Here is a 21153-nt window from a genome sequence, read left to right as displayed (position 1 = left end):
TATGATACTGAGTGGGTCACATATTATGGTATATATTAGCCAGTAAAACACTAGCAAATCAAGATTTCAACTTACTTGCTCTCTGCTTCAGTAGCCTTCTCCCTTGCTTCTTGTGCAAATTGTTCAGATTCCACATAATTCTTCTTGGCTTTGGCAAGCTCACGTATTGTTCCATTGATTTCTTCATGCCACGTTTTGGTTAAATCTTCACTCTGAAAATAACATACATTAAATAAATTTTAAAGTGATATTATAAGTTGCATCTATGCAAGTTTTCTTACAAGCTAGCTCAATTAAGTTTGGAAGCTAGCTTGATAAGTAAGGAGCCAAGGCTAGTCTCTGGTGCTTTGAACCCAATCGGCAAGTTCTTTTTTTTCCTAAAAGTTTACCTAAAAGGAAAAATACTGCTAATTGTCCAAGTTTTACAGGTATGAAAATGTGAAGGGAATATTATGGCTGTGATGGTTATTCTAAATTAGAATGATTAGAGTAGGCCCCTACTGCTTCTGTATGGAATTGCATTACTGAATGATACTAAAGCAGTTCATGGGATTTATTTTTTAACACTATATATAACAATTTCAAAAGTTTCACATTTGAATTAATTGTATATCTTTGCTACTGATATTATGACAAAAGGGTCAAAAATTATACATATCAGCTTAATAGGTTTCATGATATGACTTTGGATCCATAAATTTTGTATCCCCACTAGTCACTACCAACATATATAAATTTTGGTGTAAATTACTTTGAATATATTTCCCAAATGCCAAGGCCAGCCAAATGAAACCAAAATGAGCATCTGACTTAATTGAATTGTCATCATCAATCCTAATTGTCACTCGCATTATTCACTGAATAGAAAATGACAGACCAGATTATACTAAATCATACAGATGGTCTGTATGAGCTCCATCTAGATACAGGATACCACTGAACACATTAAAAGGTTGGGCTCAGATCTGTAGTTAGGAATTAATTAGATGGCTGAATTTTTGAAAATGTTGACTTTGGCATTTCAGCGCCACATGTTGGGTTGTGTATATTAGAGAGGGAATGTGCCACTCAAAGAGCTTGATTTTTTTCTCAAAATGAAGCCCTATAACTGAAGCCATTTGGTGTGCACCATTTTTACAAAATGTGGGTTATTATACTATATAGGCAAATGGTGGAGTGGACTTTTTGGGAGCTTGGGATGAGAAGGGAGTCCACCTCAGCTACTGGCATGGTTTGGACTAGAAGGGTTTTTTTTACTGTATCTGTAATAAGGGTGAATCAAAAACAAAAGGGTGGGTTTCTTGAGTCAGTTTGAAATAATTTAATACATTTTTACAATATCTTTTCTCTTCATATGATTTGTCTATAATTGAGCTTATTTTGCAGTATTAAAAGTGCATAGATGACCAAACAATTTTTTTACAAACTTTGCCTGTGATTATAAATTCCACTTTTATAAAGCAAAATTGAGTGCTTTTTCAATGAAAATCTGAGATTTAAACAACAGGGATTAACCGATTCAAAAGGTTGCGACAAAACTGTTGAAACCTTTGAAATTCACCTTTTTTGATGTCTGTGCTCTACAATTTTTCTGTAGTTTGATGCTCTCTGCTACTTGCTGGCTGACAGTCTCTGCAGCAGTCACTCGAGCCTTTGCTACCTTCTCTGTTTCCTCCAGTAATGCCTTCCACACAAAGAGTGCAGTTCTGAAAAGAGAATTACAAATCATATGTTTACCATTATTTATATGTTGTATAAATGGAATGCTATTAATTTTCACCATTTTCTTATTTTTCTAACATATTTCTGATGATAAAATGGGAGAATGGGATCAGTTCAGTGGTGGGTAGGGGCACCAAGAATTTCCGTGGAGGGAGGTGCAAAGTGAAATCTGGAGGCACATACGAACTACTCCTATTCACGCTGTACAAATTAAAAATAAAGGAGCCTTGTTGGACTCAGGTAAAATCATACCATGAGACTTTAGATGGTTCCCATTCATGACTCGAGCAGAACAGCTCCGCTCATAAATGTACCTGATCATGACTATTTCAGTCCTATCAGCACTATCGGGAAAGATCCAACATGCTTTTATGAATGAAATTATGGGATAATAAGCATGAGGTATTATTTACAGAATTTTGGGAAAATGTGTGTTGTTTTTTTATTTCAAACAAATTTAAAGATGGTAGCCAAGATCTGTGAACAAGGCTCTGTTTTAAAGAAGGGCCCTCTGTGTATCTATATTTCCATAACTGCAAACACATGCTTTTTGCATCTCTAGGTGCATTGCACTATAAAAAAAATAACATATTTAATAATATTATTATGCTTATTAATTAGATAGGATTAATACCCATATGCCCGGAATAAAGTCAGAAAGGAAACCATTACTAATTAATCTAGGACAAATATACTGCTCGGAAATAAAATCAATCACTCTGGATTTTCACCTCTCAAGCCTGATACTTCCTGAAATCTAGACATGGTGTACCAAGAATCAGTGACATTAATATTTATATAGAGTGTATGCAATAAACCAACGGTATAACAATTGAGATGGCAGCCATGTTGGAGGACAGTTCTAAAATAGCTTAAGATGACAGAGGGACAGGTCTCTAGATCGATTCCACATCCATTCATATCTATCACCTGTTTTAATGTATTATCATTCGATTTGCCCCGTGGCACCTTATGGAGGACAGAATTTTATTTAAATGATGATGACTCTGTCATGAGTGACGTCGTATTGCATACCCTCTATTGACTCAGTTATCCAGTAACCATTTACAAAGGGGCTGTGCAATAATTATGTGTAGGGGGAGGAATTTTCAAAAAGGTCTGCCAAAAATCACTCGCCCTCCTTTCGACATGCTAAATATAATCTTATTAAAATTGCCAGATTTTTTAGATTTCCTCTGAAAGTCTGCGACTAATAACGCATGTGTTAACACTTCATACACAATCATGTATGTAGACAACATGTGGAATTGTTCCAACTCAATTTCTGAAATAAACGTTTATGAATCAGTTTGCTCTATTATGTAAGCTGTTATTTTAAAGCTATTTTCTTGAATAAATTAACACCATTTTAAAGATATTTTCTTGAATAAGTTAACACCATTTTCTTTCAAAAAAGTTGAGAGAAACACCATGTTGGATTTTGCAGTGGCAGATTTGAATAAGCGTACAGAAAAATCACCCTTCTATGCATGTGTATACGGCCCGTGGGATTTGGTTAGCACTGCAAATTCATAGAGTTATTCTCAACTTGAGAGGAAACGAGACACACTATTTAGGATGAGGTGTGTTTCTGTGAGTATTAGGCAACTTTCTGCGAAAAAACATCTTAAATTGGCCGAATTTGTCTAATTTCCTCCAAAAGTCTGCAGTAAATAAATGTGTTGACATTTCACATAGCAGACAGCATGTGGATTGCTTCCAACACCCTGTCATCAGTCATTTCTGATTAAATCACTTTGATTTGAATCTGCCCTGGATTGAATCCAATACCAACAGGTTCTTATTAAATCTGTGCCAAAGTAGATTCATATTGGCATTAGTTCGATAGCGGCAGTGTGCGCTGTGCGGCATTAGTTTGAGGCAGAGGCCCTCTCCCAAAGTTCCTTTTTTGAAAATGTCATTTTAGGGAAATGGGGCTAGGCGAATGTATGTATGGTGTAGGGTGGTGTGGGTTTTACTGCAGTAGTGTATGTGCAATATTTTGGTAATAGTTTTCCTTTCTGTTATACCATTTTAATTTATTTGACTTTTGATCTTTGTGTTACGTACCCAAACCCAGTTTCAAGTGCCTTTTTTTCTGATTAATAATGAATAATAAGCAGAGGGTACAAATCAATCAACCCCAATGAAGCCATGGGGAAGTTAAAAAGAAAATTATATTTCTTTCATTTTTTCTTTGTTACACAGATGGGGGAGTTTATAGCGCTTCACTACTCTTTGTCTTTGTTACCTTTATAGCACTGTGATCAGTGGAAGCCATTTTTATTTGGCATATTCTAGGATTCTTATTAGGCCTACTTATCAGCTGGCTGATGTTTGCTCACAATTAGTCATAAGTTAAAAAATATCCTTTTTCCCGTCTGGATAATTTTCTCATGGTTATTTCACTGATGGCGGAACAAATATTTTATCATTTCATTTCAAGTAAACATTTCCACACCGTGAAAACTTGGTTCTGACATCCGATTAGTTTTGATTACTAAAAATAAACAGCCAGGACATGTGTAGTCAACATGTTGCTAGCCATAAATAGAGCTGTAAAAGGAAGAAATCAAAGTCCTATTTTGGTAATTTAACACTACTAGCACATACTCAATGCGTTCAGTACATGTTTATGTAAGGAGTGCTGTAATACAAATGGATGTTTAATGACGGCAAAATAGTTCAAAGGATTATGCATAAAAATTTCTTGTTACAGCGAGATTGTAGACGACCATCATTTTCACAACTGATTCAATTGTTTTTAGGTGTTTATGACATTTATCTGTCAAGATTCTCACATGCAAAAATAAGCTAGGGGGGTTAGGGGGTTATTCACGTACAAAGCGCTATACATGGATCCGGGGGATGTGCCGCCCAAATGGGTAGGTTTTCCACAAAAAATCCTTAGATATGGGTCTATGTTTTGAAGAAAAAATCCTTAGATATGGGTCTCCTTCCGTGCTATGTGTGAAAAACATACGGGAAAACATGTTGCTTTTACTATTTTCAAGCTCAAATCCTTAGATATGGGTCCTTATTTCCTGAAAATCCTTAGATATGGGTCCCTATTTATGGTAAAATTACCCTTAGAAATGTGTATGGGTTTGGAAGCTCGGGCTGCACATCCCTGTCGAAAAATAATCCCATCACTTGTAAATCTTCAATTTAGAATCAGTACACTTCTGAAACATGATTGAAGCTTTATACCTGCAACTATTAAATGTTTAAAATCAGAATCTTGGAGTAAACAAATATGATAATATCCATCTAATATATATACATGTATATCTATTGAATGGAGGGAAGGAAGTAAGGAAGGAAGCTTTAGATCAATTGATCTGCAGGGTGCTACTATTTAGCACACACAGGAAAGAATTACTAAATTGAAATCCCTTCCTCACCCGATCACCGACACTTATTGTACAAAAGTTCTCTGTGTAAAGCCTGTGAGCGGAACTATATTTGAAGTAACCATACAGAAGTAGCCTGCAGTATTCACACCTCCATCACTACGATTTCCACTGACTTCTCCATTCCGAGGTCTGAGATGCCTAACTTAGACCTATCCAGGGTACACAAAAATACCACTTTTTCACATAAATACCACTTCCTACTGTTCCTCACATGAAGATGAGACTTAAAGCCATATTATAACATTTGCTGAGGAGGACGCCCTCAAAAAAATTTTTAATTCTGGTTTTTACACAATTGTAATGTACTTTAGTCAATAAAGATACTCTGCAAAAATCAAGACTTAAGGTGCTGTAGTTTTGTTAAAATCTGAGATTTTGAATAAAACGATGGAACCGGCGTTTTATTATTATGATGGAAATATTAGTCGAACACGTATGCACAGTACGCATTACACGGCGCAAGCGGGATACACGGCAATGAGCGGGATACACACACACCCGAGGATCGTGCCGTATTACAAGCGTGGGAGTAACATGCATGGGCGCTAGTAGTAAATTCCAATTTTGTATGCTTTACCTCACTTGTTTGGCTCAAAATTAAAAGGGGACATATCTGACAGTAAAAGCTAACATTTTATGGAAAATAATCTATTTTTACAGAAATGTTATAATATGGCTTTAAATAACAAAACATATTTGGTGCATGTAAGGGGCTGTGCAATAATTATGATTCCCCCAGGTGGGTAATATTTCCAAACGGCTCACCAAAAACGGCTTCCGCCCCCTCTAGGCATGCCAAAGATCGCTTGCCCCCCCCCCTCTCGGCCAGCCAAAAATTCTTTGCCCCCCCTTGCGCATGCCAAATTTTTGGGATCCCAATTTACAAACCTTAAATTGGTCTATATATCTGTTGTGAGCGCAGCGTTCCGTACTGTTTTCCTAAGCCTTTTTAGGGCGTTTTATTTAAAAGGCGCCCCATGAATGTGTGCCAAAAATTGTTCAGGGTGCCCGGCTTTTTAAATGGTACCGTGTTCATGGCCCTATGGTGATGAAGGAACAACTAGGGCCATGATGTTTCGGGCTAATACAGAAGTAGAAGAAAACTACCGTCTTGACTTTGTGAATAGTGAACATCAGGCATACCACCAGGTTCACCAAAACAATTCCCACAATTCAGCCCGACCATAAATAGAGAGCACCGCGCAAATGTCATGCTTTGTACTAATTGATTGACAGGTGTCAGAGCTATAACGGTTGCATGCTGCTCGGACAGGACTGCAGATTTACTGTTGTAAATTACATGGATTTCCCTAGATCAGGCCTTATCAACTAGTTCATTTGAAGTGCTCACTGAAAAATTGTAGTGCCAACATGTTAAAGAAGGACTTTGCAAGTGAGCGTGTGCACAACCAAGCACATAGCACTGTGAGAAGTAGCACTACTTTCGTGCTCTGTTGCTATTAGTAGCCTATACTATCCAGAGAGGTTGCGTCACGCGCTGGCGCGCTCGATTGAACGATCTCAGCAGCTACCATGACAAATAAACAACACACAAATAATATTCCTTTTGTGCATATTTAGGTCAACGTAAGGAATTTTAAAAAAAAAGTGAAACAGTTTGACATCGGCAAAGCGCAAAAAAATATGGGTGCAAAAATTACACCTTTTACAATGTCAATTGAACATGTGCTTTTTTGTAACATAGGGACTACAGCTTGATAGTAAAGGTGACTGCATATTAAATCAGACTGATAAACTCAATTTCCCAGAGGAAGTTACTCTATTTTTATTGGCCTTTATATATCTTCCTTCATGTGAGCTCATGTGGGATGATTTACTTCAACACATCATAATTCACTGTACAATGTTTCAAGCAACTCTATACAATGACCACAATTATTTTGCACTTTGAGTCAAGTTTACGCAACTTTGTGTGTAATTTATGTTGTGAAATTATGAGTTAAAGCTTCTTACGCAGCTTTCAGCAATTCAATTCTGTGTAATATAAAATTTTGAGAACAGTTCATTTATGCAACTCTGTGTGCAATTTATATGCATTTCTGTCAACTCCCCCACCCCCCATGGGACATGGCATCTGGGCTCCACTTGGGAGTGCCCAAAAACTTTCAACCCTTGGGGTTGGGAGTCTACCCAGGGGCTGAGTGACTAAAATGTGTCCAAACTATGCTTAAAATCTGCCATGATTTGGGTACAAATATGGGGGTATGTACTGGGTCTCCTGCATATACTTTTCAATACATGGGTACATTTTGGTCACTTCAAGAACATATACCCAATGACTGTTACTCTAACCTGAAGGATTTATATCAGCTTGTTTAAAAATAAACTGTAAAACACAACTTATATTATGATTCCCCCCACCTCCATCTTTGCAAAATTGAGCCCATATCTGAACAATTCAGCAGAAGTCTGTACCATGTTAACATTTGGGTTGGTTCCAACTCGCCACCTAATAGTGCACACTCTACACTTGGATCATCACTCTAACCTACGTCTCTACATCAAAGCCTAAAGCACAGAATTTTGCACTTTCGGGGAAAATATGTTGGCTTGGAACATTATGAGCCAACAACTTGTTGTTTCTAGCATAGACCATAGTAAGCTGGATTTAGTGTATCACAACTTGTTTTGGTAAAGAAGGGTATTGATGGAGGACAATGTTCATCATCATAAAACAATTTGACAATGGAAGAATACAATAAGACTTCGTTTAAAATGATGTGGTCTAATTTTTCATGTACTGTTTTCTATCTTACACTGAGGACTACCATTAAAACAATGTTTCCAAATATTGAATTGTATTGCTCCTCAATTTCCAACTGGCAAGTGAAAAAAACTCAAGAATTGCCATGAAGGTGGGGTACAAATGATAGTGCATGTATGCTTCATCATAGTTTATGTAGAACTACATGGCTCAGTTGGGGGAGGGGGGCTTATGTGGTGTTCCAAGAGTACTATTGGAAGCTATTGGATAATGCCAAGGAGTCTATGGACCAGTGGTTGACATGTAAACTGTTATCACTACATGATGTCCTCAGGCATCGTTATGGTTTTCTGTTGCATTATGCGTTGTATAACCACCAATGGTATATCAATTACATCAACCGATCCTGCAAATGAGACCTATGTTAGGGTGAAAGAGATCAATTTTGGGGTCATCCTATGCCAGCCAGACAACATGTTCATCCCAGCGTCAATAAACACACTTATTAAAGGAACACATTGTATTCTGCAAAGTGGTCTATGCATTTCTTTTATTTGGAAGGAAAGCAATATATCGTACATGGTTTTTAATTTGGCTAAAAAAAAAATTATTTGTTTGTCCATAGATCCCCTCCAAGCGGTAGGATTGGTTGGTCGGATTTCTTTTTTTTTAAAATCATTTTAAACTAATTAGCTTGATAAATAGCCCAACTAGATGTGAATTGGGCCATTTCTCTTCTGTATACCACTTTATTATTCATCATTTAAAACAGTTTTGAACTGATGTGAAGAAACTGTTCAAAAAAACTTTTTGATTTCCCAGATTTATAGGGTTAGTATTCAAGAGTATTCATTTGTACAGTATTAAACAAAAAACCTTTTTTCCAGATTTTCCAGATTAGAGTCGGTCAGATGAGCACAAGTAAACATATTTTTTGGCCTTCATGGTACATGGATGTGTGCGATGGTAGATATAATGCATTAAGTACAATGTGTACCTTTGACAAAAGTGTACAGAACACTACATACCCAGACTAAAGAAGCCACTGTCTATTACTTGAGAACTACTTAATTTGCCTTTTATTATATGGGTCACTTGATTTTACAATCAAGCAAGAAAGAAATGATAAAATAAAATTACACACACATTTTTTACTATTTCAAAAAGCAATATGACATAACTGTTCATCAATTAAAAGAAATATCAATACTGAAATGTTGGTCAATGAAATTAGTGAAGTTTTTCAACAATACACAAACCTATGATAAAAACAGAATCAGGAACATCCGAACATATTTAGGAATCAAAATGCAAACCTGATGCAGAAGAGTAGGTATTCTGCATCCACTAACCAGCAGGAAATTGACAAGCCAGACTATGAACAGAATTTTATTTTTAACACACTAAATTCACCTGAATCATTTGCAGAGTACTCAAAACAAGTGACTATTATAATGAAACCAATAAAACTCATTATCCCTGATTAACTTTGGTGAAATTAGTTGCTAATTGTCTTAGTAATTGGTTTACAACTGGTAGGTGATCAGATTTATAGTTTTGACTTTCTTAATGTTGCAGTGGAAAAAGTACCTTCGAAAGTTAGAAAATGTGCCAGAGTTTTTTTGTGATGTAGTTTTTTCTGATAAATTACACATGTGCAGGGAAAAAATTCATTGAAAAAATATTTGCTGTTTACAATGATTGGGACCACAATGCAATTCACACGTCATACCAACATAACCCTGAAAATGTTCTTGTTTTTTTTTAAATGTATGCATAAAGGGTACTACGATATTTGGCATTGCACATAAGTTTTAAGAAAATCCATACCCTAACTAATAGGGTTACCCGCCCCTTTAACCTTTTGAACAACTCAAACCAGCTCTATAACCATGACACCATACTAACATTTATATCTATAGGTTACAACGATAACAAGAGCCCATTAAAGCACTGCAGGAGTAATGAAACACAACTTTCATAGTGAATTTCTTTCATAATTTTGTCATATGAAGGAAATCCAAGGTTTGCTAAAGTTAATCTGAACCATGGAATCCTGGCTTCCTTTTCTTCTATTTTGACCATGAACTTACTTCGGCAGACTGTGATACAACGCAATTTAGTTTTAGTCAGCTGCCTAAAATAACAAGTTAAATATTATTTTATAAACTACCCCCATATTCAAATAAATAAATAAATAAATAAATAAATAAATAAATAAATAAATAAATAAATAAATAAATAAATAAATAAATAAATAAATAAATAAATAAATAAATAAATAAATAAATAAATAAATAAATAAATAAATAAACAAACAAACAAACAAACAAACAAATAAACAAACAAATAAACAATATTAGTACATTGTATGTCTGTGGATATGTACATGGGCATGCTACTTTCTTTTTAATCTTGTGAAAGGAAGGTGACCTGATATATTTGGAAAATCAAATTTTTTAAAACTTATGTGTAACATAAAATGTCGTCCCTTTCAAGCATTCATGCAAAAAGAACACATAAATGTTCCTTGTAAATGTGACTGATTCCTTATGGAATTACTGATATTTATACAGCGTCGTGATACTGGTAGTCTACAGTTATTTTTATTACTGATAACTATCATGATTCTGTGATAAACTGATATCAAATGAAAGATCCTATTTTTCTCATTAACATATTGAAATTGGAGTTCTAAATGGGTGTATATTTGGAGTGCCAAATTATTTATGTGGAGAAAAATATGAGCTTTCACCTGATACCAAATTCTGCATTTTTATGGGGTAAAGTAGGGGGGGGATGAGGTTGTCAATCAGGTTACCCACCTTTAAGTTGACCATTTTCTAATAACCTTTACACACAAGATTTGATTTTTTTTATATTATGTGATGCTGGTAAGTCACCACATTTCAAAGTTTTGTTTTTGTTGTTATTTTTTTGCATCTCACTTTCTTTTGAACACCACAAATTTGCCTTTCTATATTTTGTATAGGCCTACACCTTTTACCTACAGTCACCCCACTGCAATTATTCATGAATTCAACCAAAAACAACTTTTCAGGATTTTATTTCACAAAAGACAAGTGTTTATGTGTAATTTGACAAAGGCAGTGCTGGCTAGCTAACAATAGGAATTATTCAATGTTATGGTGTGTTACACAGGATGAATCACCATAACACTATTTTAAAGTCAACTTTAAACCTCTGATTTTAAGAATCTTACTTGACGTCAGTGGTGATCAGCTGACGTGACATATTAATAATCACACTGTGACTGTGAGTTAAAATACCACACAGTTACTTTTCACCCACTTTTTGGGCTGTTTTGCACAACAAAATACATATGGGGAAATTAAAAACAGTTCTCAACAAAACAGTGACTTACTTTTATATTTCATATATGTCTCTATAAAATTAATTTTTTGGTTCTTGTGCCTCCCTGGATCATTTTCTGAAGTTGGGCCATAGATGTTTCATTTTTAATTTTCAAGTACCACTCTTGATAAAAAGTTACTTTTAAAAGCAACATGAATATTTAAACAAGTTTTTGTAACTAGTATTCTTCCCCTCAGAACCTTGAAATAAAAAGTACCTTGTTGTTTTCCGCATCAAAGAAGTATTACAACTGCTAGTAATGCCAAATTTGCATTTCAAAAGAAAAAATACTATTGCCCTCTTCAATTCATTAAAATCCTTCAGACAAGAACCAAGAAATTAATTTTATACGGTCGAATACATACAGTGAACTTCCTCTTTTGTGCAAATTTGCCAGTACCAGACATACCCAATGCATCACAAAACTAAACCCATAATAACCTAAACATCAAATACCGGTAGTTTTACCTTGCTTTTTTTGTTGCTTATTTTTATCTTCGTAGATGTTGTTTCCTGCTTGTGATCATACCATGTCATGCAAAAAGTTTTCTTGTACAAATTTATGTTAATACCAATAAGTCACTTTAATCAAGATTTTTATTTTCACATAACTTTTCACTCCAACTTTCATAATACACACTGTAACCTAGCTCTAAAGACACATTGTAACACTTCTATAAAAATAGATTAGTACCGTATTTCTTTTCCATAAAATATTAGCTTTTACTGTCAGATGCGTCCCCTTTTATTTTTGATACATACGCCTGAGGTAAAGCAAAGAAAATGAAAGACACACTAACATGGCAGAGTTGGTACTCCTCTTTGATCTGCCTCATTGTTTTATACTCAGAAGATGTAATACAGCTTGGTTTTTTTCAAGAGTACCTGTCATATTAGTTCTGGCACATACTTTTATTTCTCACTTTTCCCCATTTAAACGTGTATTTATATCTTTTTAATGGATTTTCACACAAGCTACGTGCAAAATGTGCAATTCTGCTCAACCTTACATGTCTAGTTGGTAAAGAAAAACCTTCACCACAGAGATTCACAGTACTTCACAGTAATATTAGTGTTTTGTATCCATTTACATGTAAGTGTATTGAACAACATACATGTAATGTATTTTCAATGAAAAGAACATTCGATCTTCTTGTCAAAACCAAATATGTGTACACCCATATCAAAAGGATGCACTTGTCGGCTGCTACATGTGTCTCATTTTACATTTTAGCTACAATCCCGGTCATAATTGTTCGAACACTTTAACATGAATACTGCAAATATGCCCCCATTCCACCGGATCAATGTTGGTAGTTGTTAATTTGGCCATGCACCCTTAGAGACATCCAACATTGATTGGTGGGGAAGGGGGAGGGCTGTAGTAGTAGGAACGGGTTTAGACTTTACAGACTTTAGACTAAATTTCAGTATAAAAAAAGTATAACTAAAATACAGGTTAAAACAATCATACTTTTACACAAGTGTTCGAACGACTTATGGCCAGGAATGATTGTCGTAACAAATACCAGACTCATCTCAAGTGGAGGTCACTTCAAGTCACATGGTTAAGGAATGTTCTCTGTATTCCTAAATCATGTGACTTTAGGAGGATTTGAAGTGACCTCCACTTGAGATGAGTCTGGTATTTGTTCCTAGGTGCTTTGTAAAAAGTGACACATGTAGCAGCCAACAAGTGCATCCTTTTGATATGGATGTACACATATATTTACTAATCTGACAGTTTCGCCCAACTTAGCTGAAGGCCATCATCAGAGTTATGATGCTTTATTAGTTGATTGGTCACCAACAGAGGATACACCAGCACCCAGAAGTGGATCATATAATACGTGACTGAAGAAAATATGCCCCCTCATCTCTGTTCACTGTCTTTATGTGTATATCCTTGCGCCAATTCTTGACAAGGAAAACTTTATTCTTGGGATTAAAAGAAATGTGATCTGTGGCTTATTTTTAATACATTAAATTCCTTCATCTGGAGATTATCCATTTGGAAGGAAAGATAGTTCTCAATTAAACCATAAACAGTCATTTGGGAGACAGTTGAGCTGTCTATAATATTATGCCAATGGTTACTTTATTAAGTTGCTTAATTTCACAGAGTTAGGATCTATATCATGAACTATAGCATTTATTGGAAATATAATGTGGAATTTTTTAAAGTGGATCATCATCAATATCAGGCATTTTTAAAATGCTCTAAGCACAGACCAGAAAGAATATGGTCTGTGCAGATTGAGTAACGCAAATTACATTGATCAATATATGCATTTTGTTTGAAGCAAATTGGCTGTATGTACGGTTTCATTATGCATGTATTTTAAGTTTCTTTGTACCTAAAATATTGAATTTATAATTTATATCAATTCTTTTAACACTTACTATTGCTGGTTTGTTGTTTTATTTCTTCTTTAACCTGGGACACTCAATCAGTTGAAAACACAATTAATCAGGCCCAGGGACCATTGTTTACCCGTGAAGTTCAATGGGAGATAATTTGACTGGTGGAACATGTCTGAACATTACAATATATGTCAAAAAATCATGAAATAAAGATAGAAATTAATATTAATTTACTAAATATATTTTAAAGGATTACCACATTCCAAACCACCTTGCCCGAGCTTTAAAAAAATCGTAGAAATTAGAACAGCATTTAATGTTCTGTTCTGTCAACATACATATATCATATTACAAAGACAAAGATCAAAGTTCACCCATCCTGGTGAATCTTGTTTACATACTACTATCAAATTTAATGGAGTGCTGCTTCGTGTTTCAAGCACTAGTGTGGATGGACTGGATGCTAATTAGTTTGACATTATATTAAACTAGGCGGTTACCCGTATTTGGCGGTTCTCGGCTGTCGCGATTACCTGGCTGATGGTGACTGTACTCACCAAGTGTTATGCCCATAGGACAGTTTTTACTAATTTGACCTCAGATGACCCCTTTTGACCTCGAAATGACCGTCCAAAATTTGGCTCTAAATGTTGACTGTACCCACCACGCTTCATGCCCATACGACAGTTTTTAGTAAGTTGACCTTAGATGACCCCAAAATGACTGTCCAAAAATTTGATTCTAAAAGTTGATTGTACCTACCAAGTTTCATGCGCATACGACATTTTTTACTAATTTGACCTCAGATGACCCCTGGGTGACCCCGGATGACCCCAAAATGACCGTCCAAAAATTTGATTCTAAAAGTTGTCTGTACCCACCAAGTTTCATGCCCATACGATAGTTTTTACTAATTTGACCTCAGATGACCCCTGGATGACCTCGGGTGATCTTGGCCCACTAACTGAAACAAACTTGTTCTGTCTGAGGTCCAGATGCACCCATTCACCAAGTTTGAGGAACATGCGAACCCTAGTCTCCGAGAAAATAGGCGGAAAACAGTTTTTACTAATTTGACCTCAGATGACCCCTGAGTGACCTTGACCCACTAATCAATACAAACTTGTTCTGTCCTAGGTCAAGATGCACCTACCCACCAAGTTTCATGCCCATATGACAGTTTTTACTCATTTGACCCCTAGATGACCTCTGGTGACCTTGACCCACTAAGCAATACAAACTTGTTCTGTCCCGGGTCAAGACGCACCCACCGTCAAGTTTGAGGAACGGCGACCCCAGTCTCCGAGAAAAACAGTTTTTACTAATTTGACCCCTGGATGACCTTGGGTGACCTCGACCCACTAACCAATATAAACTCGTTCTTCCTCATACCAAGCTGCACCCACCCACCAAGTTTGAGGAACGCGCGGCCCCCGGTCTCCGAGAAAAGAGGCGGACAGACAAACAGACAGACAGACACACACACAGACAGATTGTGTTTTTACTAATTTGACCCCTGGATGACCTTGGGTGACCTCGACCCACTAACCAATATAAACTCGTTCTTCCTCATACCAAGCTGCACCCACCCACCAAGTTTGAGGAACGCGCGGCCCCCGGTCTCCGAGAAAAGAGGCGGACAGACAAACAGACAGACAGACACACACACAGACAGATTGTGGTGAATTATAGTAAGATTGTATTTATTTCTGGATGTAATTTCATTAAATACATTTTGTAATCAACCGCATGTACCAAAACAGTAACATTGTCATAAAACCAACTAAACACCCCCGGCACTAATGATATATCCGAGGACCTGAAAAATGATGAATTTTTACAATCCAAATGTCCTCGGTGTGTTGTCATGACAAGTCCTCAAAAAGTCAATAATACCAGGACAAGTGTTAAAATGGTAATGTATTAAGGATGCTAACTATAGAGAGCGTAGTAGGGTATAAGACTCATTTTCCCCGTATGAGGATGTACGTAGTGAGGATGTGTGCTTAATATGTCCTCGTTAAGCACAAGGTTCTTGGTGTGTCAGTCAATGCAAAACACACACACACACCCCATTGTATCCAAGGCTTGAAGTCAAGATATTGAAGCATTGTTTTTAAATTCAAAACAGGGCTCGAATTAAGCACCTGTCCATTAAGGGTGTAAATGCCTCGGCAAGCCATACAATTGCCCGTGTGTCCAGTTGTAAAAATATTCCTCAAATTATTCCCCTGTCAACCACAGATCAATCAGATATGGATGTGAAAAGCACTTTTTACTCTTGGAAAATTAGATTTACTCTTGGAATTTGACTTCAAGATTCAAATACACTTGGGGGAAAAAGTAAATGAAATTCCAGACTCTTTGGCATTGACCATTGTCATTGGAGGTATTTATGAAAAGCTTGATTGATTGCATGGTTTTAGACCAATTGATAAAAAAAGTTAAGTGCAAGCCCTCCTCAAAATGACAATACATGCTTTGCAGGATCATCAATTGAAATCAGGTTACACTTGGCAATTCACATAGCAGGCTGCCTTCAGGAACACTCACTAAAGGATACAATCAAGGAGAACATGCTGGCACACTCTGGAATACTAACATTTAAATTGCCATGTACCTCTTTCCCAATTCAATATTGATGAAGCACTTTTTACATTTGGCTCTCCAGTCTCACCAACATTGATTGAGGGGAAAGGATGGAGGAAAAGGAAAAGGGGAAGGTTTTTTACCAGGTTTGTACTTCTGATCAAACATACTTAGGCCATTCATTCATATTTAAATTTTTATTTTTATGGTGTAAATTCACATAATGTTTTTCCTTCTTGTAATTTATACCATAAAACTAGTCTAAAATATTCAAAAAGCTAGCCTGACAAACCTTACCGTTATATTTTTTGCAGGGCACTTCCTGTTTTAATTTTGTAAGAAGAAAAAAAGAAAACTAACTAATTCTGACTTTGGAGCTTAATTGGGCAATACAACTTTCATGTTTTTGCCTTATACTAATTTCACTGAACTAGCAAGGCTGCAATGAAGAGTTCCATGAAAAGTATCAGCCAGTAAATACCAAAAACATTAATGTGATCAAACCTAGAGTTAGGTTGTTAACTCCATCACAGTTCCCAGCCAGTCACAACATGCTTCAGGAGTAGCATCCAGTGATAATGGGCTTTGTTTTCTTTGTTTGTTGTTTTCATTTTTTTCCCTTCTGCTTGTTTGTTTACTATTTTTGTTTTATGAAATAAGGTCTAATTAAGCATAATCAGAAATGTGTGCAAAATCAGTGTTAAATTGATTCCAACATACCTGTTGTCTGTCCCTGCTGGTTCCTTTATATCCGGTAATGAGGCATCTCTCTTCTGCAGATATTGTGATGCTAGCTTTTGAAGAGCCTGAAAAAAAAATTAAAATGTTAGGTCATAAGGTGATTGTTTTTAGTTATCCAGTTCTAGTTGCAAAGAATTCTTCTTCTTTTTTAAAGTGAATATTAAATGTCATTTTCATCAATCCATAGCTACCCAGAATATTGATTTATTTTGTTATTTGAGCTAATATTTATGTATTAATATAGCAATCAAGTAAATTGTGTCATTAGTAAGTTTCATCATATTAATTGTTATTAATAACTGTACTGTTGATACTGCATACATTGTAAATTAATTACCACTCTTCTTCCTGTGAACTTTTAAAATGTTAAAATCTAAAAATATAACCCAATGATAAAAACTGACATGAAGAACCAAGATATCACAATTTTTCAAGAACATATTTCAGCACTTAATTGTAAAAGGGTCATAGCAATGTTTAAATATTAACTCAGCTTATGAGTACTTTCCCTGTCAGCTTGTCTTGCCAGCCAGATACAAGCTGTTTTTACCATATCAATTAGTGCCAGGTGAGGTGGGGTGGTAGGAATCATATTTTCCCATTTTTATCCATTTAACTAAAAATTGCAGTGATCTTCTTTCGCTTATTCTTAATATTATTTTACAAACAATGAGTAAAGGAAGCCAATAACTACATTTTTATTTCCATAGGTCTTGGATTTTTTTAGTTTGAAAAAGAAATGCAAGAACTATGGACATAAATCAAAACAAAGGCTTTCAGCATTTCCACTCCCAAGAAAAATCATGCAAATGGGGTGGAAATGACACCCTTAATTCCTTATATCAAGCCTTGGGAGCTCCTTTATAGAACCCACAACATGCCTCTTGTGTGTCAGCTTTTTATTTGTCTCAATATTTGAGTGTAGACACCCCTAGGTCATGCTCCCTTCTAATCCACCTTAAAACCTTTGGTATTCAGATTTTTAAAACATCCTCAGACAGATTTCAATAAGAAAATCCTATTGTATTAACAATTATGACCTTTCAAATATTGCAGCGCTTCATTAAACAGCAATAATACCCCAATACAGTGTCCTGTCATCCATGATTTGATTATTAATATACTGACTTTCTCTGGACACTATAAGCAAATTAAAATCTGGTTTGATTTTAAAAAAGGTCCTCTATATAAATAGATACTATAATTAACCTTTACACAAATCAAAACCTTTAACAGGAAAAATACTTTGTCCTTTGATGTATTCTATGGTTTGTGTGGTCTAGAAATGTTAAGGCCAAAGTAAACTATTATTCGAAACAAGTCTACTCAACAAAGTTATCCAATGATTATTATGACATACATAAAGTTAAAATAAACAAAAAACTGAATGAAAATGAAAAAAAAACACAAAATAAAAATAATGTGTTTTACGAAGTTATGTGTTACATGTATTATATATAATTATAAGTATAACACAGTCTGTGCTATGGATATTTCTATGAAAAAATAGACAAAATTGAATCAATTGGGTTATTATGGTAAACAAACATGTTTTTTTCTGTACACTTTTATTTTGGAGAGTTCCTGGTATGTACATTGTACTTGTGTTGATACAGTTACATATTACTTGACAAATCTGTTTCGTAAGGCCATAGGGCCTCACTCATCAGATACTCCTGGCTCTATGGGGGAGTTCGTGGCCATCTCTGTTGTACTCAGTCAACCATGATTTTATTGTTGTACAAGTCAAGGGCTTTCAGAAAAACTTGGGTGATCGATCTGAATTTGCCTAACTTTTTTCTGTAGAAATGGCCGCCAAATTAACTATTTTTGACTATATCTTAGCTCCAGAGGCTCATAGAGATATGATTTTGGTGTCTATACATATGAATACCTGAGTGGAAGAAGGGCCCAACTCCATTTTTTTACAAAAATGAGTTGGACCCGGTATTTTATTGCCAGCAGACTGTTCTTCCTTGTGTCTGAAAGATGAGCCAAAATCCACTCTCTAAATAGTCTTTCACGTACACTTTATCATGGTCTTCATGGAAGAAAGGCCCAACTCCATGGAGTTGGGCCCTTCTTCCACAAATATAGGATTAAAGAGGAATTTTGTTCATCCATGAAATCTGCTTTTCACAACAATAAATTTTCTTGCTAATATATTTCATGAGTTCTACTTGTGCAATTAATGGTGCTTTCCTAATTTCTGTAGCTATTTATAACACAGAACTGGCACTTGCAGTATATTAGTGGAAGAAGGGCCCAACTCCAGCTCAGTATTAAGACCTGTACCGTTGCCATAGAAACACCATAAATAATTTGAATGTATGTACTATTGTATGTTCATGTATTAAAGGTCTCCTGAAGATAAAAAGCGTTCTGTCTATAAAACTTTTCCAAATATTAAGTTTTTTCTTAATATCTCAAAAACAGTTTTGATGGAGTTGGGCCCTTCTTCCACTCAGGTATTCATATGTTTTCAGGGTCAAGGAACCCGAAAAAATTAATAGAATACACTTAATATGAATAACCTTTCTATTGATGGCGCTTTTCAAAATGGCCGCCAAATTGACTACTTTTGACTTTATCTCAGCTCTAGAGGTCAGAGAGACTGGACGTTGGTGTCTAAACATACGTTTTCAGGGTCAAGGAATCCCTTCTGGTATAGACTAATAGAATATGATTAACTTTTCTATTGAGGGCGCTTTTCAAAATGGCCGCCAAATTGACTACTTTTGACTTTATCTTAGCGTTAGTGGTTCATAGACCTGACGTTGGTGTCTAAACATATGTTTTTAGGGTCAAGAAACCCCAAAATACTACTATATTAGACTTGGACACAGTAGGGGTGGACAGCCATCCTGAAAAACCTGCACAGAGAATTTACTGGTGTCAACGGGAGTACCTCAGAGGCATGGCAACATCATGAGTCATCATCTTCAGTCACTAACAAACAAGAAGGGCACGTTCAAGAGATGATGAAGTTCATTGAAATGAGAGGGTCATCGTTCTCTGCAGAGTGCCCCACAGAGCTCCACAACGATGTACTAAATGCGTCTGAAAAAGGGAAGAACACATATCAGGCTTTCCACAGTGAAGACATAATCAAGAAATCTGTAAAACTAAGAGAGGGAATCACAAAACAATGGCCTCAATCAAAGACAAACCCAAGAGAACAGTCCAGAAAGTCATCGCAGCCATGAATATGACTGACAAATCCATCGAAGTGGCTAGAGATAGAGGTCTTGGCACTGATGATCTTCTGACATATGATGTCGTACCTTCCCCATTGCTGTTTGGTGATGACAGTTTAATGGCCAAACCAGAAAAGAGCCAACTTGTTCGGGAATTAGAGGAAACCCTCAAGCCTGATGACTATTGCTACCGGCATAAAGATGATTCAACCTTCCTGATTGATGTCATGGCAGCAATCCGCAGAGTGCCTCTATCAGGACTAGCAAGTTTCTCTGCTCTGCTCTCAAAGTTTGCAGAAACAACCTCTCTGTATCATCACCATGGCAGATGCGATTGGGTATATCTTTGACATTTACCATGAAGAACCATCGGTGAATGACACAGAGAGGTTGAGGAGATGCAGCACAACTCCAGTGGTACTGAGCTCAATTGAGCTACATGTATCTACACCAATTCCAAAGGACATGTCAACGTTCTGGCCGTCAAGCCAAAATAAACTGCTGCTTGAAACACTAGTGTATGCATTCTTGCGTGATAGGTCCATGGAAATGCATAAAGAGCCAACTGTTCTTAGCCAGCTATGCATTGACAGTGACAAATGGAAGTGCATAAAGATCCATAATGAACAGAATATAACATGCAGCACCTGCAGTCTCAAGTTGAAGAGGCAGATCTCCGTATACCCATGCATGTCCTAGATTGTGTCCGAGCTGGTCACAAAACATGCGTTGTTATATCCAACGATGCACTGATGTTTTATATTGCTACCTTTCTTCACGAGGGTCTTCAGGAACTGTGGGTAAGAGCAGGGATAGGCAACACTACCTGTTTTGTCCCTCTCCACATTCTGTATGCAAGATTGGGCCCTCAGATGTGCATAGTGCTTCCTGCGCTACATAGCCTCACAGGATGTGACATCACCAGTAAAATAAGCACAAAGAAAGCAGCCCTCAAGGCCAAACCTGTGGTTTACTTGCAAGGATTTGGTGCAACAGCTCCACTAGGTCCTTCTTCTATCCAGCA

At 36.2% G+C, this 21153-nt stretch overlaps 1 protein-coding gene across 4 annotated transcripts in view; it reads right to left on the bottom strand.

The window, feature by feature from the left end:
• The window catches only part of LOC140161366 (F-BAR and double SH3 domains protein 2-like), an 88094-nt gene that overhangs the window by 31948 nt on the left and 34993 nt on the right, over positions 1 to 21153 (bottom strand). For all 4 annotated transcript variants that reach the window (XM_072184872.1, XM_072184874.1, XM_072184875.1 and 1 more), the window contains exons 4-6: positions 16912 to 16997; positions 1562 to 1706; positions 76 to 212 (exon numbers count right to left, since the gene is read on the bottom strand). In XM_072184872.1, coding sequence (XP_072040973.1) covers positions 76 to 212; positions 1562 to 1706; positions 16912 to 16997 — 368 coding nt within the window. The remainder of the gene's footprint in view (positions 1 to 75; positions 213 to 1561; positions 1707 to 16911; positions 16998 to 21153) is intronic.

Source organism: Amphiura filiformis, chromosome 9 (genome assembly GCF_039555335.1).
Source record: "Amphiura filiformis chromosome 9, Afil_fr2py, whole genome shotgun sequence".
Classification (NCBI taxonomy): domain Eukaryota; kingdom Metazoa; phylum Echinodermata; class Ophiuroidea; order Amphilepidida; family Amphiuridae; genus Amphiura; species Amphiura filiformis.
The sequence above is the reverse complement of the archived record's forward strand: the minus strand, read 5'-3'. Positions and strand labels throughout refer to the sequence as shown.